General features: G+C 44.4%; 1 protein-coding gene across 7 annotated transcripts in view; it reads right to left on the bottom strand.

Moving 5' to 3' along the window:
* DHX58 (DExH-box helicase 58) overlaps positions 1-27439 on the bottom strand; it is a 208346-nt gene that overhangs the window by 52401 nt on the left and 128506 nt on the right. For all 7 annotated transcript variants that reach the window (XM_077459543.1, XM_077459549.1, XM_077459546.1 and 4 more), the window contains one exon: positions 9116-9303. In XM_077459543.1, the coding sequence (XP_077315669.1) occupies positions 9116-9303 (188 nt within the window). The remainder of the gene's footprint in view (positions 1-9115; positions 9304-27439) is intronic.

The following is a 27439-nucleotide window of genomic DNA, read 5'->3' as shown; positions in this document are numbered from 1 at the left end:
GGCACTTCTTCTGACACACTGACCATTAATGTAAAGGGGCACTTCTTCTGACACACTGACCATTAATGTAAAGGGGCACTTCTTCTGACACACTGACCATTAATGTAAAGGGGCACTTCTTCTGACACACTGACCATTAATGTAAAGGGGCACTTCTTCTGACACACTGACTATTAATGTAAAGGAGCACTTCTTCTGACAAAGAAGAAGTACAGACCCCCCCTCAGTACAACCCCCCCCTCTATACTGGGGGGGGGGATTTGTACTGAGAGGGGTCTGTACTGAGGGAGGGGGATCTATACTTAATGAAGGGGGGTCTGTACTGAGGGAAGGGGATCTATACTTAATGAAGGGGGTCTATACTGAGGGGGGACTTTACTTGGCAGGGGGTGACACCATGTTTTACCGTACTGGTGGGGCGACACCAACCCTAGCAAAGCCACTGCCACCACCTCCTCTATCTTCTCTGGGCTCACTCAAGCATGCTCTAAAACAGGTCCTCGGGTCGCACTGCCACAGTGGAGGGTGAAACGCTGCATCTAGTTGCAGGCAACGGTGACATGCTGATCTGGTGGCAAGTGACAAGCTCAGGGTTCCCACTGATTCTTCATTATGGTGAGTTGAACTATTTCATTATATATTACAATGTAGTAATTTAGTACGAGAAATATTATGATTTGATCATCCTAACACCATATAAGCATGGTGTTGGGATGATATAAGTGCTAAAACCAGCCATTCACTTGACAAATCACTCGCCCCTGAAATCCCTGTCAACTCCGAGACTACATTCAACACCCCCCCCCCCCCCCAGTCCCTGGCAAAATTGTCCCCGAAATGCAGTCACTCTAACATAGCGGTTTGCTTTTAGGCCAAAAAGTTAATTTTTGGTCTCATCTGACCAGAGCACCTTCTTCCACATGTTTGCTTTGTCAGAACCATTGTGAAGAAATATATTTTCATACATTTCATAAGGAGGTTTAAGACTTAATAAGCCCCAGAACAAAGGTCAGCTTTATAGCAGTCACCTGAATTTTCAAACTTAGATATCCTGTGTTTTTCTCACTCTGTTGAAGGTCTGTAAAAAAGCTGTTTGCAGAACTGCGACTATAACAATAAGTATGTACCTTCTTGCTCACTTTAAAAGTATATGAAAAATGTATTTCTTGATCATACATCACGGGACACAGGAGCTTCATTACATAATGGGTTATATAGGCACCTCTGGTGATTGGACACTGGTTGACCCCAATTAAGGAGAATTCCTCCCCTATATAACCCCTCCCATATGGGAGGCACCTCAGTTTTTTCGCCAGTGTCTATGGTGGTTGGTCACGTAAAACTTTAGCTCTGTGCAGGTCCCTGCAGGGGCCTAAGGGCTACAACAAACCGGATCCATACCTCGGGCTGATATTTGACTCCCAAGATGGTATGGTACCCGGGCCTCGTCAGCTGAAGAAACAAGGTTTGGCCTGTAAGTCCTCTCCATTGGAAGACTGGGCTCTGGGAAAACAAGACTTGGTGTACTGTTTACACAGAGCGCACAAAAGTTTCTGTCAGAGTCTTTGCATGGTCCAGGTAGGAGGCTCTTCCGAGAAAGAGCCCCAGATAAACCTGAAGGTTGGCTAACACTGCACGCCGTGATGGGTGAAGGCTGGAATTTGTCTGGTTCAGCAATTCCTGCGGCGGGGACAGGTAAGGGAAGTTAATCCTATATATGTTATTATATGATGGATTTCTTCATTGTGAGTAGTTGTATGTCTTACCTGGTTTCCACCACTAGAGGGAGTAAGAGCAGCCTGATGCATACTTACATGCCTTTCAGTACACATGCTCAGTGAAGCCTGGTTCTCCAGCTGTCTCACGTCTACACTGCAATCCCTGCCGCAACAAGGTAACACAGGGGTCCCACATAGTCTGGGGGTCCCACGCAGCTCCGGTGGAGTTCTCCTTTCCCCCCCTGGATCCCACGGTCCTCGTGCATGCGCGCTGGGCGCGTTCCCGGCCTAATGAAGGAGGGGGGAGTGTGGTTGTGAGCCGTGCACGTTGGTGTGCACGGCGCTATACTGCGCAGGCGCCAGGCGGCAGTTTTAAAAAGCCCAGAGCGTCAGGGGGCTGTAAGTGGAGACACAGGAGCTGTGGGCAGTAAGCATCCATGGGGGTTGGATCCAGGCAAACCTTAGACACCTACTCAGCATCAGGTTGTGCAGTTTAAGCATATATATTTATTGTGAGACTTTAAGCACAACAGTGATTGCACTTGTACTAGTACCTCTGCTTTGTAGCTTAGGACTATGTCTCCTCGTAAGAGGGTCTCAGGGGGAGGTAGCAAGGGCACTGGTAAATCACCGCCTAGGTCCAGGGGTTCTAAAAGTGCCTGTAAGTTACCATCCCCCCTGCAAGACTGGAGCCAGCCTCTCAAGACGAGTCAGTGCCCCTGGTTTTGCAGCCTCTCCTAATGTCCCAGCCCCCAGTTTATGTCACTGAGGACTCCCTTAGGGCTACATTGGAGGGTTTTGAAGGGAGAATAATGAATTTTATTTCTGCTTCCCTGAAAGATAGCAGGAAAAGGGGTAGATCCCCCTCCCTCTGCTGAAATTCCTCTTTCAGATGATTCTTCTGAAAATGAGGAGAGGTCCCTGTCTGGGGACAGGGATCATGAGCAGTCGGATGAATCAGAGGAAGAGGAGAGAGTCCCCTCCTCCCAGGCGCTCAGAAAGCAGGTGCAGTATTATACTGAATTGGTGCGTACCACATTCAGAATGCCTGCTGCTGAAGTCGCTACGTCCTCTGTTTCTTCCCTGGGAGTCAGGAAAGCCCCACAGACTGCCTATTCCTTTCCAATCCATCCCTTAATGGATGAATTGTTGTATGAGGATTGGGGACATCCCGATAAACTGTTTGCTCCTCCTAAAAGGTTTTCTATGCATTATCCTTTGGAGGAAAGTTTCACCAAGAAGTGGGGGGTCCCATCTGTTGATGCGGCTGTTTCTTGCGTCCCTTCATTCAGGCGCGCTCTCTCTCCCGGAGCATCAAGCTCTAAGCAGTGGCGACGGCCTTCTCAACCTTCCTCTACAGGAAAGGCTCAAGGCCGAGCCCAGGGACAGAAAAAGACTTGGGGGCGAAAGCCTGCCAAGCAGAGCCCAAAAGCTTCCCTGTGAAGGGGCGCCCCCGCTCGGCCGAGTGGGGGGAAGGCTCCTGCGATTTGTAGGAGCCTGGCGGGAAGAAATCCGGGACAAGTGGGTGATCTCTTCGGTATCTCTGGGCTACAGGCTAGAGTTTCAGGAGATTCCACCTTCTCGCTTTCTAAGGTCAAGGATCCCCAGGGATCCAGTAAAGCAAAAACCGCTACTTCTGGCCTTAGATCACTTACTATCCCAAGGGGTGATAGTAGAAGTGGACCCAAAAGAACAGGGTTCAGGGTTTTACTCAAATCTCTTCACCGTTCCAAAGCCAAATGGAAGTGTCAGACCTATTCTAAATCTGAAGGATCTGAACTGGTTTTTACGCATCCGGTCCTTCCGAATGCAGTCAATCCGCACTGTGGTCTCCTCCCTGCAAGGGGGAGAATTTATGGCATCAATAGATATCAAAGATGCATATCTCCATGTGCCAATTTTTCCCGCTCACCAAACATTTCTAAGGTTTGCGGTAGAGCGGCGCCATTTTCAATTTGTGGCCTTGCCGTTCGGGCTTGCTACGGCCCCTCGAGTCTTCACAAAGATTCTGGACCCTCTCTTAGCAAACCTAAGAGCTCAGGGTATAGCCGTCATGGCTTATCTAGACGATTTGCTTCTCATGGAGAAAACAGCAGCGTTCCTGAACCACAGCGTCACCAGAACGCTAGAACACCTGGAACGCCTAGGTTGGATCATAAACCTAGAAAAGTCGTCCCTACAGCCTGCCACCAGGTTGGAATACCTGGGCATGATCATCGACACCGCTCAGGGCAAGGTGTTTCTTCCAAGGCCAAAGGCCTTGGCCATTGGGGATCTGGTGCGCCTAATTCTGGGCAGTAGATCTTCCCCCATTCGGTTGTGCATGAGACTGTTAGGGAAAATTGTCGCCTCCTTCGAGGCCGTCCCATTCGCCCAGTTCCACTCAAGGCCTCTGCAAAGATGCATCCTTGCCGCTTGGAACAGGAAGCCCCAAGCCTTGGATCTTCCTATGCGTCTATCCACAGGGACACGCAAACCAAGAATTTGCTGAAGGGCAAAACTTTTCTTCCTCTTCCATGGAAGATTATCACAACAGATGTCAGCCTGACAGGCTGGGGAGCAGTATTGGAGGAGACGTGCTCGCAGGGAAAATGGTCTGCGATCGAGAAGCTATTGCCCATAAATATCTTGGAGATCCGGGCAGTTTATATGGCTCTCATAAAGTGGTCTTACAGACTACGAGGTCTCCCGGTTCGGGTTCAGTCCGACAATACCACAGCAGTGGCTTATATCAATCACCAGGGCGGTACCAGGAGTCTGGTGGCCCAAAAAGAGGTGAATCGCATACTTGTCTGGGCAGAAAAGCATGTTCCGTGTCTTTCTGCAGTCTTCATTCCAGGAGTGGAAAATTGGCAGGCGGATTTTCTGAGCCGCCAGCAGTTGTGCCCAGGAGAATGGGCTCGGCACCCCGACGTGTTTCAGAACATATGTCACAGGTGGGGTACTCCAGACGTAGATCTGTTTGCATCCAGGTTCAACAGGAAACTGGACAATTTTGTGTCAAGGACAAGAGATACACTTGCTCAGGGGTCAGATGCTCTGACAGTTCCTTGGGATCAGTACAATCTGATCTATGCCTTCCCCCCGAGCCCGCTTCTGTCGCGGTTCCTGGGAAGAGTCAAGAGGGAGACAAAGTCGGTTCTTTTGGTGGCCCCGGCTTGGCCCAGGCGACCATGGTACGTGGAGATCATGAAGTTGGCAGTAGGCAGGCCATGGATCCTCCCTCTCCGGCCAGACCTACTCTCACAGGGTCCAATCTACCATCCTGCTTTACGCAGTCTGAATTTGACGGTTTGGCTGCTGAGACCCACATTCTGAGAGACCGTGGCCTTTCGGGTCCAGTCCTTTCTACTCTTGTCAATGCCAGAAAGCCAGCCTCCAGGCTTATTTATTACAAAATCTGGAGGGCATATGTTTCCTGGTGTGAACTCAGGAAATGGCATCCTAGAAAGTATGTCATTAGCAGAATCTTGGCCTTTCTCCAGTCAGGCCTAGAAATGAATTTGGCCATAAGCACTATCAAGGTGCAGATTTTGGCCCTGTCAGTGTTTTTTCAAAAGCCACTTGCATCGCATTCCCTGGTGCAGGCTTTTATCCAGGGGGCCATGTGGATAAGACCGCCAGTCAAACCTCCGGTATGCCCTTGGGATCTGAATTTGGTTCTCTCGGCTTTGCAGGGGCAACCATTTGAACCTTTGCATCTGGCTTCATTAGTTCTCCTGACTAAAAAATTGGTCTTCTTGGTAGCCATATCCATGGCTAGAAGAGTATCAGAACTAGCAGCTCTTTCCAGCAAGGAGCCATATCTAATTATTCATAAGGACCGGGTGGTCATGCGTCCCAACAGGTCCTTTCTACCTAAGGTGGTTTTGGGATTCCATTTGAATCAAGACATAATCCTACCATCCTTTTTTCCGGACCCACAGTCTGCAGAAGAAGAATCTTTGCACACTTTGGATGTGGTTAGAGCAATCAGTATTTATCTTCAAGCAACTGCTCAGATAAGGAAAACTGATTGCTTGTTTATTTTGCCGGAAGGCCCTAGGAAGGGCCAGGCGGCGTCAAAATCCACTCTCTCAAGGTGGATTAGACAGGTTATTTCTCAGGCCTATAGTGTAAAGGGGAAGATTCCTCCTTTTCAAGTGAAAGCACACTCTACTAGGGCTGTAAGTGCTTCTTGGGCAGTGCATCACCAGGCCTCCCTGGCTCAGATCTGTAAGGCTGCAACTTGGTCATCAGTCCACACATTCACCAGATTCTATCAGGTGGATGTCAGAGGCCAAGAGGATATCGCCTTCGGGCGCAGCGTACTGCAGGCTGCAGTTTAGGTCCTCCGGTCCCTGGCGGTCTATAATTACGATCTGTGTCTCCCTCCCCTCAATCTGAGCATTGCTATGGGACATCCCACTATGTAATGAAGCTCCTGTGTCCCGTGATGTATGATCAAGAAAATGGGATTTTTATATACAGCTTACCTGTAAAATCCTTTTCTTGAGAGTACATCACGGGACACAGGGCTCCCGCCCCTCTTGGGTTTTACGTGGTTTCTTATTGCTTTGCTACAAAACTGAGGTGCCTCCCATATGGGAGGGGTTATATAGGGGAGGAATTCTCCTTAATTGGGGTCAACCAGTGTCCAATCACCAGAGGTGCCTATATAACCCACTATGTAATGAAGCTCCTGTGTCCCATGATGTACTCTCAAGAAAAGGATTTTACAGGTAAGCTGTATATAAAAATCCCATTTTTATGGTTGCTAAATAAAATGTATTGAGGACACGTGGACCAGTGATAAAACCGTGAAAAACAGCAAACATCAACTAGCTTTCCAAGACTAAAATACACCATATTCAAACAATGTATAAAGAAGAAGCCTTGGGGAAATGTTTACCAAGCTGGACAACTTCTAATACACCATGGCAAACGGAATCAGGCTCGCAGTAAAAACCTGAATTTACACCTAAAATTCCTCACCACTGAAAAATACATATGTATTCATCTCATACACCATTTAAAATATGTGGACACAACAATGAAGATCCCACTAGGAATATTAACATAATTATTGATGTACAACCTCCATGGTCCATAATATAACTATGGCATAATAATAATCTTATTATGTAATATGTATTAATCGGATTAGAAATATCCTATATACAAATTATTGTGTTTAGATATATATTCCAGAAATATATATATATATATATATATATATACACGGTATCTCACAAAAGAGATTTCATGTGACAACACTGAAGAAATGACACTTTTCGACAATGTAAAGTAGTGAGTGTACAGCTTGTATAACAGTGTAAATTTGCTGTCCCCTCAAAATAACTCAACACACAGCCATTAATGTCTAAACTGCTGGCAACAAAAGTGAGCACACCCCTAAGTGAAAATGTCCAATCCCAGAAGGAAGACTCTTCTAAAAATGAGGCAAAGCAAGCCTGCAAACAGTTTGCTGATTACTGGAACCATGTCCAGTAGTCTGATGAGACCAAGATAAACTTATTTTTATTCAGATGGTGGCAAGTGTGTGTGGCGGCAACCAGGTGAGGAGAACAAAGTTAAGTGTGTCTTGCCTACAGTCAAGCATTGTAGTGGGAGTCTAATGGTCTGGGGCTGCATGAGTTCTGCCGGCACTGGGGGGCTACAGTTCTTTGAGGGAGCCATGAAAGCCAACATGTACTGTGACATTCTGAAGCAGAGCATGATCCCCTCCCTTCGGAGACTGGGCCGCAGAGCATTATTCCAATATGATAATGACCCCAAACACACCTCCAAGGCAACCACTGCTTGCTATTAAAGCTGAGGGTAAAGGCGATGGACTGGCCAAGCATGTCTCCAGACCTAAACCCTTTTGAGCATCTGTGGGGCATCTTCAAACGGAAGGTGGAAGAACCATCACGGAGGAGTAGAAGAGGACTCCAGTGGCAACCTGCTCAAGAGGGTTAAGGCAGTGCTGGAAAATAATGGTGGCCACACAAAATATTGAAACTTTGGGCCCAATTTGGACATTTTCACTTAGGAGTGTACTCACTTTGGTTACCAGCGGTTTAGACATTAATGGCTGTGTGTTGAGTTATTTTGAGTGGACAGCAAAATGACACTGCTTTACTAGCTGTACACTCATTACTTTACATTGTAGGAAAATGTGATTTCTTCAGTATTGTCACATGAAAAGATATAATAAAATATTTACAAAAATGTGAGAGGTATACACTTTTGTGAGATACTGTATATATATATATATATATATATATATATATATATATATATATATATATATACATACACACACACATATAGTTTTCTCTCTTTACCTAGATGTATAATTAACCATAATATATATATATATATATATATATATATATATATATATATATATATATATATGTAAAACATCTCCTCCTAATCAATATAATTATGTTTGAAATATTGCTGCATTAGAAATGTATACTTATCTGATGGTGTCACCAGATCTCCTAAACAATACAGATGCATATTAGAAATATCATATGGCCATGCCTTTACCATGAGAAAATGGACATTCTTATATCAAATTATTTATAGGAATCATTTATAACACATACAGTATATCTCTTATCTTAGAATGACACTTGGTGGCTTTAAGGGGCAATGCCTAAACAAATAACGCAATTAATATTTAGCCACATGAACCAATAATAAGAAGTTCCACCTTCTGGGCTGGGTTAATTAAATTTTTTATGAGCTTATTGTCCAGAACGGTATATAGGACAAGGATAGAGACACTTCAAAGAGGGACACCTCATACCCTTCACAATACATCACTCACCACAACAACTGGTAGGTTTGCTGTTGTGCCGTACTCTTTCCATTTTCGGATTATGGATTGTACATTGAGATGTTCAAAGCTTGGGATATTTTTTATAACCCAACCCTGCTTTAAACTTCTCCACAACTTTATCTCTGACCTGTCTGGTGTGTTCCTTGTCCGTCATGGTGCTGTTGGTTCACTAAGGTTCTCTAACAAACTTCTGAGGGCTTCACAGAACAGCTGTAGTTATACTGAGATTAAATTACACACAGGTGGACTCTATTTATTAATTAGGTGACTTCAAGGCAATTGGTTCCACTAGGTGTTACTTATGGGTATCAAAGTAAAGGAGGCTGAATACAAATGCTAGCCACACTTTTTCAGATATTTATTTGTAAAAAATTTGGAAAACAATATATAATTTTCCTTCCACAATTATGTGCCACTTTGTGTTGGTCTATCACAAAAAATCCCAATAAAATAAATTTACGTCTTTGATTGTAACATGTGGAAAATTTCAAGGGGTATGGATACTTTTTCAGGGCACTGTATTTCCCATCAACTATTTCCCATAAATAAAATGTAGACTTACTTAAAGGTAGGATTAATGTTGACATGGTGAATGCCTTCCACAACCCGAAAATCACTACCATGTCCAACTGCAATGGCACAGTTCCTGCAGTCAAATCGAACATCTTGAGGATTGAACTTCTTTTTCTGTTCCACCTTAGCTTGTTTTACCTGACGTTCAATGACAGATGATAACTGCAGATCCAAAATCTGTGACAGAAAACCAGAAACGTATAAAATGGTCAAATACTTACTATTAAAATAACCCTAGCACTGCCTGGTACTACTTCACTTTTTGTACAGAGGATGGACAGATCATAATTAGCATTTATCACATACGTACAGATTAGAGATTTGAACTTTTGTGAAAGACTTATGCCACGTACACACACGACCCTTTTTTCCTTTAGAATATACTATGATATTTTTTTCCGACAGAGTTCTGACACCGTTCTGCTGAAACGGACTTGCCTACACACGATGGCACCAAAGTCTGATCATTTAGAATGCGGTGACATACAACGGCGGGACTAGAAAAAGGAAGTTCAATAGCCAGTAGCCAATAGCTGCCCTTGCATAATTTTTGGTCCATCGGAACAGCATACAGACGAACGGTTTTCCCAATAGAAATTGATTCCGTCAGAAAGATTTAAAATGTTCTATTTCTAGTTCCGTCAGAATTTTGGAAAAAAAAAAAGTCTGCTGAAGCCCACACAGGATCGGACTATCCGATGAAATTATTCCGTCTGACTTTTTCTGCCGGAAAGTCCAACCGTGTGTACACGGCATAACTCCCCCCATCTTCCCCAGCCAGAATTAACAGATGGTGTCATTTATTCTGTATTTCCTATCATAGTTGCACAACTGTTTATCATAACCTGAGCGTATTCAGAAAATATGTGGATTTAGTTACACCATATTGCCATTTAGTGTTAAGCTCACTACTACATCAAAGTACCCCAATATCAGTGGGTCCTACGCTATCCATAGAATGGAGCATCCTGCTTCTCTGAACCATGGGAGAAATACACTCCTCTATATGGAAGAACTAAAGGACTATTTTATCCCATGGTTCAGAGAAGCTGGATCTTCCATTCTATGGATAGCGTAGGACCCATTGATATTGGGGTATTTTGACGTAGTAGTGGGCTTAGCACTATATGGCCATATGGTATGACTAAATCCCCATAATTTCTGAATATGCTCAGGTGTTTTTAAATAGCCGTGCAGGAGTTAAATGTCATTGTTGTATGTGTGCGCTATAATCTTTTTTTCAAACTAAGTATGTGGACTGCCAGAGACTATGGGAATAAGTGTTGGAGGATCGTGGAAGGTGTAGTTTCTACAGAGTGTACTGGCTTCAGACTCTAAAAGGAAGACTTCAGCTCCCTGTGGCATTGTGGTGGAGGAATGGTGCATTGTAATTTTAATGAGCTGAGGAGAGGAAGAGGTGATGATTTACAGAGAAAGCGAGGATGTGTGCATACTGCTGCACCTCGGTGAAAGAGAGACACAATGGCAGCCATTCTGAAACATAAGAGGATACCCTGGATGCTGGTTGTGACTGCTGCCAAACTGAGGAGCTGCATGCTAAGGACAATGGCTGGGGTACACTTTGCCGGTGAGCAGAAGGAGATTGCCTGCTGACAGAGAGTGGTGGAAAGCCACTGGCCAACTCTGCACTACACCCTGAGAAAAGAGGAACACAGTTGTCTGCAAGAAACACAGTGGCAGTTGTCTGCATCAGTTCCTAAAGGGACATTACCTCGAGCGCTTCACATTAAAAGTTGGGCCCCAGCAGAAGAAATAGCATACCCCCCAACTGTCCCTGATTTCGAGGACTGTCTCTTAATTTTATTAAGTGGCCACGTGTCTTGTTAAACTTCTTTTCCGCAAAAAAGTTTTATCCCTATTGTGGGGTCCCCAGTATGGATGGGCCAACGGTTCGTCCCGAGCATAAGTTCAGGCCAAATTTTTGCTGTTCGAACGTTCAGCAAACAGAATGACCCCTTTGTTCGGCCCCCTGAACTGACCACAATGCATTGTGGAGCTAAAAAGTGCATTGCGAGCCCTGATTGGCTGAAGCAGTGAAAGCTTCAGCCAATCAGGGCACAGAGCACTGTCAGAGTCCTGATTGGACACTGTCATCATGACTTTATCTAATCATTACTCATAGCCTGACCCACGGCATAAAAGTATTCTTTCAATGGCAGCCCATTTTCAGTGTGATTTCGGCGTGGAGAGATATAGAACAGGGCTCTGTTCAGTGCTATTAGTTAGTGTGCTATACTGTGCTATTTTGCTTCAATTGTCAGTGTAGAATATTCATTTAGTGTCAGTCTAGGGATAGTGTGAGTATAGTGAGAAGGACCATCATTCAGCTTTGCATAGTGTGCAGCTAGAGTAGGGACAACTCAAATAGTTTCACTGTAGTGTAATGAGACCGTTTCATTCATTCATACATTAGTGTGGAGTAGGAACAGCGCAGATAGTTTCACTGTAGTGTAGTGAGACCGTGTCAGTAACCTTTACATTAGTGTATAGCTAGAGTAGGGACAGTTTAGATAGCGTCAGTGTAGTGACAGTTGAACACTGTCTATTTGATTGCGTTACTGACAGTTTAATACCATATAGTTTTGTGTGCGTTACTGCCAGTTTAACACCATATAGTTCTGTGTGCGTTACTGCCAGTTTAACCGCAAATATAGTTTTGTGCATTACTGCCAGATTTAAGCCATTTACTTGTGTGTGTGTTACTGCCACTTTAACGTTGTATAATTTTGTGTGTGTTACTGCCAGTTTAACCCCATATAGTTCTGTGTGCCTTCCTGCCAGTTTAACGCCATATAGTTTTGCGTTCATTACTGCCAGTTTAACGCCCTATAGTTCTGTGTGCGTTACTGCCAGTTTAATGCCCTATAGTTCTGTGTGCGTTACTGCCAGTTTAACGCCATATAGTTCCATGTGCGTTACTGCCAGTTTAATGCCTTACCGCTTTTTGTGCGTTACTGCCAGTTTAACGCCATTTACTTCTGTGTGCGTTACTGCCAGTTTAACGTCATATAGTTTTGTGCGCGTTACTTCTAGTTAAACGCCATATAGTTCTGTGTGCGTTACTGCCAGTTTAATGCCATATCGCTTTTTGTGCGTTAATGCCAGTTTAACGCCATTTACTTCTGTGTGCGTTACTGCCAGTTTAACGTCATATAGTTTTGTGCGTTACTGACAGTTTAACGCCATTTAATTTGGTGGCATTACTGCCAGTTTAATGCCATATAGTTCTGTGCATGACTGTACATTTGGCGCATTATATTGCAGTATATTATAGTGTATCCATGGAATGTGTCTGTGTAGTGTGAGTACTCAAATTAGAGTGCACCAAACATCTCTTTACATTGATTACATCTATGTACAGATTTCAACTTCTTCTTTACATTTGCTTATAAGCACCGCCCCTTCCCTCCCAATGATGTCTGGGAGGACACAGTAAGGGGGCAAGCAACAAATGTGTCCACAGCCAAAGGTGGACGTAGTGGTCAGTCCTCAGGCAGTGCATCATTTCCTCTGTTTAGTGAGTTTGCCTGTGCTATCCAGCCACAGCATGCAGAGGAGGTGGTGGACTGGCTTACTAAACCTTCCTTGTCCTCCTCACCCTCTGTCACGCAAGCAGAGACAAGTGTGCAGTCCCCTGCAATTGCCAGAGTGGATAAACCTGTCTCGTTGTCCACATTTATTCCTGCCATAGCCCCAACATCAGCCATTGAGGAGTCAGCTGAGTTATTTGACCACAGCATCAGCCACTTGCACCTCGATGATGCCCAGTTATTTCTGGATTCAGATGTTGGTTCTGAGGTTGAGGATGACAGGAACATGAGCCTAGAGAGAGAGGAACACTGGTAGACAAATTGGAATTCAGTTGTCTCCAGTGGTAATGATAAAGATGGAGGAGACGGAGATGATGATGAGGTCACTGATACGACTTGGGTGCCAGATAGAGCAGAGGAGGAAACTGAAGGTGAGGCGGCACAACCCCAAGGAGGCCAACATCAAGAAAGAGTAGAGAACAGCCACCCTATTCCATAACATTCTGTAGCTGTTATCTCCCGGCCCACTCCCCAAAGCTCAGCTGTCTGAGCCTTTTTCAGCACATCTGCAGCAGATCGCACTGTTGCTATCTGCAAACTGTGTCTCAGGCACATCAAACGTGGCAAAAACACCAACCATTTGGGTACCGCTTGCTTAACAAGGCATTTAACGTCCAACCACTCAGCCCACTGGCAAGAGCACCTAAAAGCCTATATTTAAAACATGCATTTAAAGAAGTGTGGGAATGTTAAGAAAATAAACATACATACCTACCTGCATCAGTCCGATGCTGCAGCTGTCCACCACAGACTCTAAGCCCGAGAACTGAGCAATCAGGTCATTCCTGATCGCTCAGTTCTCTGGTCAGCTCTGGTGTCTGTCAGCCACCGTTATCTGTCCATTCAGTGCTAACTGAAGCACTGCGCAGGAGTGGGGGCAGGTGTGGCTCGATCAGGCTCCAAGCAGCATGCCTAGAGGCTGAGCCAGCTGCCTGTAAGGTATCTGGGTGGCTCCCGACATTATTGTTGGGATCCCACCAGAATTGTATGTGGCTGGAGTGCACTCCAGTGACCCACAAGAAAAGTAGGGCCAATAGAGCTACTCCATGCTTCTCTTTTAACACATGTGCAAATGTTCAATACCTATGCAATGGCTTGAAAATGCATAAGCCACAGGTATAAGTGTAGCAGCTTTCAGCTCCTAACTACACTGAGTTGGCTAGATAGAGGATTGCTACCTTCTGATTTTACCATTTACAGCCCGGCCTTATGGCAAGGTAATATAAGTATTTGCCTAATGCCGTGTACACACGATCAGACTATCCGGCGGACTTAGTCTGGCGGACAAGCCGCTGTAAAGTCCGCCGAACTGTCCGAACGAGCGTATCTGCCCACACACGTGACTTTTCCGGCAGACTAGGTCCGTAGAGGATGCTGGGACTGTGACATCATAATGGGCGGGGACATCATCTGGCGATGTCCCTATATAAGTCGCCGCATGCCGCGTGCCTGTCATTGTGGCCAGAGACAGCGACGAGGCAACAGCTCAAGAAGAGAAGAACAGAAGAACAGAAGAGAAGAACAGAAGGCGGCGACGACGAAGACAGCAGCGACAGAAGACCGGGCCACCACTTGTAAAAGAGCTAGAAGAACTGAAGAGACACCCGAAGAGGGGGACAAGACCCCCGAAGTCGGAAGAAGACCCCCGGATGGCAGCGAAGAAGAAACTCGGGCTCCTCCACTAGTAAAAGAGCTAGCAAAAGAGCAGAAGATAGCAGAGGAGTCCAGCGAGAAGACCCCCGAAGACGGAAGAAGACCCCCGGAGCTGTGCAATAAACTATTTTAACCCTTGTGTGTTGTGTTTTTTTACATTTTTTTCACTGGTTAATGGGTAGGGGTACATTGTAACCCATACTCACATAGGGTGGGGGGCAGGGATCCGGGATCCCCCTTATTAAAGGGGGCTCACGGATTCCGATAAGCCCCCCGCCTGCAGACCCCGACAACCAACGGCAAGGGTTGTCGAGAAGAGGCCCTTGTCCTCATCAACATGGGGACAAGGTGCTTTGGGGTGGTGGGCCACGTGTTGATAAGGACAAGGGCTCGGGGGGGGGGCGCTTGCTCATCCCCACCCCCTTTCCTGACCGGCCGTGCTGAAGTGCTGGGATAAGGGTCTGATATGGACCTGGGGGGGGCCCCCACGCTGTTTTTTCGGCGTAGGGCTTCCCCTTTAATTCCATACCAGGTGACGGGACCAGCGATGCTTCATTCGCTGGTCCCGGGGTCCCGGCTATCTGGAGCCGCGCTCAAAATTAACTGACTTTTCTCCATGCGGGAAAAGTCAGTTCATTTCAAAAGTACGGCGGACTAGCACACACACAGCCGTATTGGTGCAAAACTACTTTCTTAGTCCGCCAGACTTTTGGGTAAAAAAAAGTCTGCCGAAGCCCACACACAGGCGGATTGTCCGCCGGACTTTTCCACCGTTTTTTTTGATCGTGTGTACGCAGCATAAGACAACTAATTATCAGAAGGGTGAAAAAGCTACCATTGCTGCAGTATTTCACAACTCAAATTCCTTTATAGGGAGGCAATAAAATTGAAGATTTCTGGTCATAGGAAAGGCAAAGATGAGAGCATGACAACAATTTTACTCTGTATGTAAGTCAGAGTGGCAGCATAGTCTCTACTGTATATGTACCCATGTAAATATTTGCACACTGTTGATTTTGAAGTTCAAATAATACTGTCTATGCAGATCTCAACATAGGCAACAAAAAGTACAGCTTTTCAAAGAGTAAACCTAATTGGCACAATTTGGTGTCACTAGAAAGGTATCATTCACCATGCTGTAGGGTGTAGGTGCATGTTTGGGATAGAGCAAGTGCCAGAAACAAAGGTCCATAAAAAACAAAAAGACAACAAGAACAGAACAAAGGACATCTAATGTGTTTCACAGGATAAAATACATCCTCCTTCATCAGGACTTAAGAATATTTTGTGCACTTTGAAATTAGCTCTGGGATCAATTGATCAAGAAAACAATCAGTTGGGGGGCGTGGCCAGCGCATGAGCTGAATCGAAGCTCTGTGAGAGAGCTCTGTGACACGAACGGGCATATTAGCGACAATTTACAGCGAATATCGGTAAAAAAGATACGAACAGACGACGGAAGAGTTCCTGAATCCGAAGGTGATGTCAAAAAAGCGGAAAGACGAACGGAAAATGAAAAAACTAACGACATTCTCTCAGTCAGTGGGAAGGAGAAAAAAAGATGGCACAGATCCTCTCACAGCTGCTGTACCAGCAACAGCCTCCTCAGGGAGAGCGCAATACACTGACAGGCCTGATGCTGCTCTAGAAGAATTACCTCACAAAACACATCTGGAATCTCCTCATGAGGAAGATTACCTCAGCCCTACATGTCGCAGCCCGGCTAAAACTCGTATCAAACTAGATTTCACAGGCCAGGAGGTAAGCTATAAAATACCTCATATTAGTCAAGATAACACAGTCATAACTCCTATAGCTTCACCTATAGCCGCATTCCCCACTAATAACCAGCCTATTCTGGACACCCAATTAAAAGAAATGCTATTAACTTTACATACTTCGCTTCATACGGATATTTTACAACTCACAAATCAATTCTCCAAAGCAGTGAACTCCTTAGGTGAAAGAGTACACACTATTGAAAACTCTATGAGAGACATGACCAATACTATTAATGATTTAATAGATGCTCATGAAGAAAATAAAGCTAAAAAAGAGTGGCTTAAATTTAAAATCGCAGATTTAGAAGACCGCTCAAGGAAGAACAATCTCAAAATCAGGGGTATCCCTGAAAATATACAGCAGTCTGATCTTAAAAAATATGCCACTGACTTATTCTCCAACTTGCTGCCAGCTATACCAGCCTTAGAGCTCACAATTGATCGTATCCATCGGATTCTGAAACCGTAATTTCTCCCTCCACAGATACCACGTAATGTACTACTTAGAGTACACTTCTACCATGTTAAAGAACAAATCCTATATAAAGTGCGACATCTAGGACAACTTCCACAACCATATAATACAATCCAGATTTATGCTGACTTGTCTAAACATACTCTAGATATGAGAAGACAACTTTCCACGATTACAAAAGCTCTGCGTAATCATAAAATTGAATACCGTTGGAAACAACCATCTAAACTACTGATACAGAAGAACGACACCTACCATACAATCACTTCTGTGGAACAAGGCATTAAGTTACTTCACGCATGGGGTATTATCCCCGAACCAACTCCACCTATCGGAGCTAAGAAGAATCCAGAGAAACTTACGCCACAATGGCATTAGCTTTCATTGACTAGATCCGGTCAAAATACAATCCTATCTATAGGAAACCGATCTATCAGCTTGCCCGCCGTGTCGTGCGATACTAAATCTTTGGAACAGCTGACCTTTGAACTAATTCCCCATTCTAATGTTGCAGTATACATTGAAATGTTTACCACTGCAAGTTAAGTTTAATGTTTGGTTATATTTTTGTTTGTGCTTTTACTTTTATTTTTTTCTTCACAGTATCCTATACACAACTCATAGCATTCAAAGGGACAGGTATGTTGTGAACCTACAAAATTTGAATCAAAACTTTTCAGTCACTAAATTTTTGGACATTCATAGTCATTTCAGACTACAGATTGTTCTCATGGAAGTAGAATTTAAAGCTATTATCAGGCTAGTATGTACTTACTTTTTCCATCTTATTAATATCCTTTTATGAGTATAAAGTTAATATCTTTAAATACTAATGGTCTTAACCATCCAGCAAAAAGAGCGTCGATGTGGCAAATGGCTAACACCCAGCGATGTCAAATATTGTGTATACAAGAAACCCATTTCAAAACAGGCGCTATTCCCACTTGCACCCATAAGAACTTTCCTCACATATTTACAGCATCAGGCCAACAGAAAAAAAGAGGAGTACTTATTGCCATACATCATTCAGTTAATTTTCAATTGCATGAATCTATTGTAGATACCAATGGACGATACCTCATATTAATATGTACCATTGATAATGCACTTACTACATTGGTAAATGTGTATGCGCCTAATAAAAGGCAATCCCATTTTCTGAATGGCCTGATGAGAAAAATAGGTAAATGCCGAAAAGGTGCCTTAATAATTTGTGGAGACTTCAACACAATACATGAACAAGAACTAGACACTTCTAATCCCAAAACCAGAACCAACTGTGCACTTAAAATTTTTTTGAATAAAAGCGATCTCTATGATGTATGGAGATGCCATCATCCTGGAGATTGTGAATACACATATCATTCCCTGGTACATAATACCTATACTCGTATCGATTATATTTTTACGGATAAGTGGTTATTGCAGCGGGTGAGGGAGTCTGACATTGCACCCATCACTTGGACTGATCATGCCCCAATTAGTATGACTATTCTACCTAAACACTCTCAAACGACCCATTTTCTATGGAGAACAAATGCATATCTTATCAAAATGCCTACCTATGCTACAGCTATACAAAACCAGATAACTGAATTCTTTAAATATAATGTGGGATCGGTGTCAGACTCCGCCACCCTATGGGGTGCTCATAAAGCATTTAGTAGGGGAATCCTAATGCAACTGAATGCTCAATTCAGGAAAAATAAAACGAAACTCATTGAGAAACTTACTGCTGACATTAAAACATTAGATTCCCAAAACCAATCTCACCCATCACAACAACTGAAAACTAAACTACAAATATTACGACAGGAACTCAGAACGACTTTATTGGATACATTTGAAAAACATACTAGAAAACTTAAAGCTAAATATTACCATACTAGCAACAAAGCAGGAAAAAACATAGCACTTCGGATCAAAGGCAGATATTCCAAATCAAAGATTCCATATCTATACCACCCTATTACTAGAGAAAAAATGCAAGACCCCCAAGACATAGCGAATGCATTTAGCTGTTATTATAGCTCCCTTTACAATCTTAAAGATGATTCTCAAACTCCCACACCTACCCCAAAGATAATAAGTGATTTCTTAGATACTATTAATCTCCCATCATTAACTACTGATCAAATCTCTGATCTTAACGTCCCATTTTCAGTGGAAGAAATTGCTAGAACTGTATACTCCCTGCCCAACAATAAATTTCCGGGCCCAGACGGAATGATAGGAGAATACTATAAATTACTTCGAGATATACTGGCTCCCCACTTATGCTCACTTTTTAACAAAGCGGCATCCAAATCAGAATTTCCGGCTGAGATGCGTCAGGCCTTGATCATAACACTGCCCAAACCAGGCAAAGATCCCAATGCTCCCCAAAATTTCAGACCGATTTCATTATTGAACATTGACATCAAAATATATGCCAAAGCAATAGCGAATCGACTGATGAACTACATACCAGACCTCATTCACAAAGATCAATCTGGCTTTACTAAAGGTCGACAATCTTCAGATGCAACAAGACGTCTGATTGATATTATACACTTCACTGAGAGACATCAAACGCCTTCTCTGCTCCTTTCTTTGGATGTAGAGAAGGCGTTTGATAGGGTCCATTGGGGCTATTTACAGTCAGTGCTTTTAAAATTCGGCTTTCATGGAAATATTTTATCGGCAATTTTTGCACTGTATAAGGGCCCCTCAGCGAGAGTATACACAAATGATATGATGTCTAGGCCCTTTGGCATCTCGAATGGAACACGACAAGGTTGCCCCTTATCTCCTTTAATATTTAATTTAGCCATCGAACCTCTAGCAGAACGTATACGATCTGACACAAAACTATCTGGTATAAAAATTGGGCAAATAGATAATAAAATAAGTCTGTTCGCAGATGACATAGTGCTTATAGTGTCTGATCCTATTTCATCTCTCCCCAATCTCCAAAATATACTAACGACATTTGGAGCAGCATCATATTATAAAATCAATGAAACTAAGTCCAATATTTTAGACCTAGGATTAGATAACACAACCAGGCAGTTATTGTCTAATAAATACCCCTACCACTGGAAAGACGAGGGGATTTCTTACTTAGGAATCACTCTCACTAACAAAACAAAACAGTTATTTAAAACAAACTTTTTACCATTTAAGAAACATTTTGAAACAGATCTGACAACACTTAGTAAATTCGAATTTACATGGGCTGGTCGCCTGGCAGCTTTCAAAATGATGACCTTACCAAAATTATTATATCAACTCAGGTCCCTTCCAATATGTATCCCTAAATACTACTTTAAATCCTTACAAAGCAGTTTGGGAAAATATCTATGGAATGGCAAAAAATCCCGTTGCGCATACCATATACTAATTAAACATAGAAATATAGGTGGTGCGAATCCTACCTGATCTACAGGATTATTATGACGCAACTCTTTTGACCCAATTGCAAGAATGGTTCTTGCCTACTCCTAAAACTTTATGGGGACAAATTGAGAAAGACATCACACGACAGCCTAATATGCAATTCTGGTTACTTAGTAGGAAAATTAAGTCCACAATTACAGCTCAATACCCACCAGCGGTGAAAGCGACGCTACACTCTTGGCAGAGAATCATCACATACAAATGGGATAAAACTCCAATAACGGTGTTAAACCCTCCTCTAACAATTATACCAACATTAATTCCTGGCGTACAAATACACGACTGGAATTTGGGTCGGGATATCAAACTTGGTTCCTTCTTCCAACAGGGCTCATTAAAGTCTTTTTCTCAGTTAAGTAATGAATTACAGCTTCCGAATTCTGAACGATCTACATATATTCAAATAGAAAAGTGTCTGCTACACAATCCACAACTCAGAGCTTCAATCCCGGTTAAAATATGGTCTTTCCTCAATAACCATGCCACCTCACAGAAAGGAGTAGCTACAATATACCCAATTCTAGGGGAAAAAAACATACCCAGCAAACTACCTTCCTTCCTTAAATGGGAACAAGATTTGGGGCAAGACTTTTCAATTAAACAATGGATGGCTTCCCTACGAAGCATATAAAGGGCCACTGCATGTGTTACACTATGGGAACTGGCACAAAAAATTGTTCAAAGACAATACCTGACTCCACATATCCTAGCAAAATTCAAGGGGAACTCGTCACCTACTTGCTGGAGAAATTGTACCCAATTGGGGACCCTATTTCATATTATGTGGGACTGCCCAAGCTTACATAACTACTGGCAGGCAATCTCCCATTTACTCACTTCCGTAACAGGTATTGTCCTTCAACTTTCACCAGAACTAGCCATTCTGAATATGAATTTACATACGATTCCCAAACAATATCGTAAAGTAGTAACACATATACTTTTAGCTGCGAGACTATCCATAACTAGAAAATGGAAAACTGACTCTCTTCCTACTATGACAGAAGTTATAGAATTAACCCAACTCCACCACTCCTACGAATTGTTATTTCCTAATGACAAATCCCTATATATTAAGGAACAACAACTATGGGAACCTTGGAGTACATGGTACAAAAATTATACTTCCACTATTTAGATAATGCTGATTCTTTAATCATATAGAAGAAAGAACTCCTGTGCGTTTTAATATTTTTTTTGGATGGCTTTAAAAATAATTTCATAACAAAGTGACAAATATATCACATGTTTGTTTATCTGAATTGAGCTGCGGAGTAAGAATAGATCTTTATTTTCCTTCATAAAAGATAACTACTGTGTTTGAATTTCCTTTAGGATGTTGGACTAGGTACTCCAAGACACAGATAGATCCCTGTGAGGGGTGTCTTGGGGTCCAGAAGTGGCCATTATCCATATCGCTATTTATAAATCTTACAATAATTATATTACGGACTTTATTATACAAATTCTAAGAGACTTACTCTTGTTCGAGTCCCTTTATGACTATGAATATTAGATACTTGGGAATACTACTTTATTCTTTATTGTGGATTATTTGTTTATATGCTATATTGTGCTGAGAAAACCCTGTCACTACATTATACTGTGTTATGTTACTTTTATTACTATATATTATTTTTTTTTGTTTTGTAACCCTTGTTGTAACTAACTCTGCTAAAAATCTCAATAAAAACATTTGAAAAAGAAAAAAAAGAAAACAATCAGTTAATCAGTGTCTCTGTCAGCAGTAAATAGCATACAGTATGATATAACAGTTATGCTGTGCAACTGCTGACCAAGTCACTGGTTAAAAGATGGCTCTTCTGATTCACACCAACAGATCATGGAGCTAATTTAAAGTCCATTGACATTCAGAAGTCCTCATGAAAAGAGATATTTTTTGGCCCCTTAAAGCGGAGTTCTGCCAAAAAAATAAAAGTCAGCTGCTACACTTTTTGTAGCTGCTGACTTAAATTTTTTTTTTTTGACGACACTCTGCTTTAAGGGGCCAAAAAAAATCTCTTTTCGTCAGGACAGCAATGCAGGCGTACAAATCCCCGCTCCTCTCCCCTCTCCTCTCCACGGCTGGGGATGCCCGGCTATGGCTTCACAGCCGGGCACACGCTGTGCATGAGCGAGCAGCGCTGCATGCTGTGATTGGCTGGACAATCTTCTGTGACATGTCCCAGAAGATTGCAGGGAGGGAGGGGGGAGAGGTGAACTTTCTGCTGGTGCCGCAGAGCCCCGGGAGGTAGTGGGAGCTGGATGCCTCTAAAAAGAGGGTATCCACCGCCCCCTCCCCAAAAAAAATGACATGCCAAATGTGTCACTTAGGCCCCTTTCACACTGGGGCAGTTTTCAGGCGCTGTGTAGCGCCTGAAAAAAACAGCCCCTTTCACTTCAGCGTGAAAGCCCGAGGGCTTTCACATTGGTGCGGTGCGCTAGCAGGACGGTGAAAAAAGTCCTATTAGCCGCATCTTTGGAGCGGTGAAAGAAGCGGTATATTCACCGCTCCTAAACTGCTCCTACCCATTGAAATCAATGGGACAGCGTGGCTATACAGCCGGCAAAGTGCCGCTGGTTAAAACCACTCCGCTAGTGGCCGCAGACCACAGCTAAAACGAGGGTAAAGCGATGCTAAAAAAAGCGGCGCTTTACCGCCGACGCCCCCCACCGCCCCAGTGTGAAAGGGGCCTTAAAGCAAAAGTTACATTTTTGGGTGAAACTCCACTTTAAACATGTTGGCTGCCTGTCATTCTGTCCAGGCTGTCAACCATAGAATCAGTAAAATATTTTTTATTAACTTTTATGAGTACCTTTGTTCCTTGTGCCTTCTTGTTAGATAAAACACATATTGTCCCATCATTTTGGGTTACCCCCCTTTGTTCCATTAACCACCTCCCGCCCGCCCTATAGCCGAATGACGGCCTTAGAGCAGGCGGGTTCCTTCGCCTGGCCGTCCCTGGGCGGCCTTCTGTTTACTTCCGCAATGCGCGCCGCCGGGGGCGCGCATCGCGGAAGTTTTATATTCGCCGTGTCTCCCGGAGACAGGCAAATACAGATCGCCGTGAACGGCCAATCAAAGCGGCCGTTCACAGCGCGATCGCAGCTGCCAATGGGAGATGATCTCATATGTAAACATATGAGATCATCTCCCATTGCCGTGTCTCTCCCTCCTCACACAGAGACAGCGTGTGAGGAGGGAGAGCGATCTGTAAGTCAGCCCCAGTGCCATCTGTCAGCCCCAGTGCCAGTGCCATCTGTCAGCCCCAATGCCAGTGCCATCTGTCAGCCCCAGTGCCATCTGTCAGCCCAGTGCCATCTGTCAGCCCAGTGCCATCTGGCAGTAGTGCCAGTGCCGCCAGTGCCACCTGCCAGCACCAGTGCCAGTGCCAGTGCCACCTGCCAGCGCCAGTGCCTGCCGTCAGCCCCAGTGCCGTCAGCCCCAGTGTCGCCAGTGCCACCTGCCAGCGCTAGTGCCATCCGTCAGCGCCAGTGCCATCCATCAGCACCAGTGCCATCCGTCAGCCCCAGTGCCGCCAGTGCCGTCAGCCCCAGTGCCGCCAGTGCCAGTGCCACCAGTGCCAGTGCCACCTGCCTGCGCCAGTGCCACCTGCCAGCCCCAGTGCCATCCGTCAGCCCCAGTGCCGTCAGCCCCAGTGCCGCCAGTGCCAGTGCCACCTGCCAGCGCCAGTGCCACCTGCCAGCGCCAGTGCCGTCAGCCCCAGTGCCAGTGCCGCCAGTGCCACCTGCCAGTGCCACCTGCCAGTGCCACCTGCCAGTGCCACCTGCCAGCACCAGTGCCACCTGCCAGCACCAGTGCCATCTGTCAGCCCCAGTGCCGCCAGCCCCAGTGCCGCCAGCCCCAGTGCCGCCAGTGCCACGTGCCAGTGCCACCTGCCAGTGCCACCTGCCAGCGCCAGTGCCACCTGCCAGCCCCAGTGCCACCTGCCAGCCCCAGTGCCGTCAGCCCCAGTGCCGCCAGTGCCACCTGCCAGCGCCAGTGCCACCTGCCAGTGCCACCTGCCAGCGCCAGTGCCATCTGCCAGCCCCATTTGCCAGAGCAATTAGCCAGAACAAATAGCCAGCACCATCTGCCAGTGCCATCTGCCAGTGCCAGCCCCAGTGCCATCTGTCAGCGACATCTGCCAGCGACATCTGTCAGCCCCATCTGTCAGCCCCATCTGCCTCCAGTGCCATCTGCCTCCAGTGCCATCTGTCAGTGCCACGTGTCGTCAGTGCCACGTGTTGTCAGTGCCACGTGGGGTCACTTTGTGGGCATTTCCATTGTCCTGGTGCTCCAGGGCCTTCAAAACTGTAATAGGTGGTTGAGAAATAAGATGTGTAATTTATGCTCCTAGAACGCCTGATGGTGCTATTTCAATATTGGGCCTCTGTATGTGGCCAGGCTGTGTAAAAGTCTCACACATTTGGTATCGTTATACTCAAGAGGAGTAGTAGAACGTATTTTGGGGTGTCATTTTTGCTATGTACATGCTATGTGTTGGAAATATCTTATAAATGGACAACTTTGCGTAAAAAAAAATGCGTTTTCATTTTTTTTCCACATTTTCCCAAAACTTCTGGAAAAAAAATGAACCATTCAAACGACTCATTATGCCTCATAGATTATACGTTGGGGTGTCTGCTTTCCAAAATGGGGTCACTTTGTGGGCATTTCCATTGTTCTGGTGCTCCAGGGCCTTCAAAAATGTTATAGGTGGTTGAGAAATGAAATGTGTAATTTATGCTCCTAGAACGCCTAGAACGATGGTGCTATTTCAATATTGGGCCTCTGTATGTGGCCAGGCTGTGTAAAAGTCTCACACATTTGGTATCATAATACTCAGGAGTAGCAGAACGTATTTTGGGGTGTCATTTGTGGTATACACATGCCATGTGAGAGAAATAACCTATTACATTGAAAATTTTGTTTAAAAAAAAAAAAAAAAAATTCTTCATTTTGCAAAGAATTGTGGGAAAAAGATGACAACATCAAAAACCTCACCATGCATCTTAGTAAATACCTTGGAATGTCTACTTTCAAAAAAGGGGTCATTTGGGGGGTATTTGTACTTTCCTGACTTGTTCGGGTCGCAAGAAATTAGATAGGCCACCAGTAAATCAGGTGTGATCAGTTTTGTGCGATTCGCACCACAGCTTGTAGACTCTCTAACTTTCACAAAGACCAAATAATATCCACTAATTTGGGTTATTTTTACCAAAGATATGTAGCAGTATAAATTGTGGCCAAAATTTATGAAAAAAAAATTATAATTTGCAAAATTTTATCACAGAAACAAAGAAATATGAGTTTTTTTTTAAAAATTTCGGTCTTTTTTCATTTATAGCGTAAAAAATAAAAACCCCAGAGGTGATCAAATACCACCAAAAGAAAGCTCTATTTGTGGGAAAAAAAGGACACAAAATTCATTTGGGTACAGTGTTGCATGACTGAGTAATTGTCATTCAAAGTATGAGAGCACCAAAAGCTGAAAATTGGTCTGGTCAGGAAGGGTGTTTAAGTGCCCAGTAAGCAAGTGGTTAAGGGGCTCTCCCAATTTGTGGAAAGCTGGTGAACACTAGGCATCTGGCACTATTAAAGGGGTTGTAAACCCTCATGTTTTTTCACCTTAATGCATCCCCCCTTCTGAATTTGTTCAGCTTTAAGCTGGTTCGTTCATTACCTATTCCTGTTTAAATTATTTTTTACCAACACCTGAATGGCTCCTTTGTGTTCCCTGGAGATCTGATATCATGTATCCCATGGGGTAATGATTATCCTCAGGTGAGCTTTATCTATTGCTCCCTCATTAACCTTAGCCCCATATCCATTCATTTCCTTGTTCTATCTCTATCCCCACTGTCAGGGTAATAGCCGTGGGACGGGTAATTCTGGCATTATCCATCATGGTTGCGCCGGACGAATCCCTGTGCGCTTGTGCGCACATAGGTGCACAGCAACGGGCGCACACAGGTGTGCAACAGCGGGAGCACGCAGATGCATGCATCGTCGTAATCATTGGTGCCCTTTGGTCTATTTAAGCCTGCTGCTGGTATATGCTAGTCGCTGGATTATCGTTAGCTTTCTGTGTCTCCTGTGCCTGTTGTTATATCTGCTTCCTGTTATTACCTGGCTTGCCTGCCTTCTCCTGTTTTCCGGTTGCATTGACCCCCGCTTGGACCTGACTATTCTCCTGCTTCCGCATCTGTACCTTGATCGCCCTCATGTGTTTGACCCCTGGCTTGGCTACTGACTCCGTTCATGATTATCCTGCTGTACCTCATCTCGGACTAATTCCTATTGTGTATGACCTTTGGCCTGGCTCTGATTCCGTTCCTGGTTGCTCCACGGCTCCATACCCTGGGACCTCTCCTTGCATGGTTGCCCTATCAGCCTCACCAGTGCACCCCAGCAGCTCTCTGCTACCAGCTACCCAGCAATAGCACTCGGCAACCCGTGCACCTTTGGGCACCATACTCCCTGTCTCATTCCCAGGGTTATGCTGCACTTAGCCGCATGGGACTCTCTCTCTGCAATCCTGCCTCACATCTAGGACTTGACACCCACTATGGGTTTTGTTCCTAATGTTCCCCCCTTTGACACCCCTTCCCCTCTTCCTACTCTTTCTTCCCCCCTTTTTTTCCTTCCCTCTTTCCCCATTCCCCTTGGTTCCATCCTCTTTTTTCTCCCCCTTTCCCCCCTCTTAAACCCCTTCATTCCCCTTTCCCTCCTCTCTCATTCTTTTGTCCATTCCCTCCCCTTTCCCTTCCTCCCCCCTTTTTTTGCTCCCCCCCTTTCACCTCCTCCCCTCCTTCTCCCTCCTTTCTCATCCCTGGCTTCTTTCCTCTCTCACTGTCTTTCAGTTATCTCCCCTTCCCTCCCTTCCTGGTTCCCCATCCTATCCCCTTCCCCCTCCTTTTCCCCATTCCTTTTCATCCTTTCATTCCATTACTATTTTGTTCGCTTTAATCCTTTTCTCACCCACCACCGGTCCACTTTCCCTGCAATGAGTGGCTTGTGACTCTTTCAATCATCTTTGATATATGATCTTTATTTATTAATTATTTCTTTACTCAGACTCATACCCGCATTCATCCCCCTTGTCCGCTGCGGGGGGAGTCCATAGTTTGGCTAGTGGTCACACATTTGTTGTATTCGAATTACCTTTTTTCATTATCTATTTTATAGATTAGTTCTCCTGAAGAAGCGGTCACCCGCGAAACTAGTAGAAAACCAAACCAATTCTGAGAATTGCTTCAACAGCAGATACTTGCCGGGAGTTCCCTGAGTATTTGCTATTTGAAATACAATTTCTTCCTAATTGCTGTTTTAAATGTACTGTGTACATTTT

The sequence above is a fragment of the Lithobates pipiens genome, unplaced genomic scaffold, assembly GCF_037356315.1.
Source record: "Lithobates pipiens isolate NorthernLeopardFrog02 unplaced genomic scaffold, aLitPip1_a1.2 Scaffold_28, whole genome shotgun sequence".
Classification (NCBI taxonomy): domain Eukaryota; kingdom Metazoa; phylum Chordata; class Amphibia; order Anura; family Ranidae; genus Lithobates; species Lithobates pipiens.
This window is presented reverse-complemented; position numbering and strand designations above follow the sequence as displayed.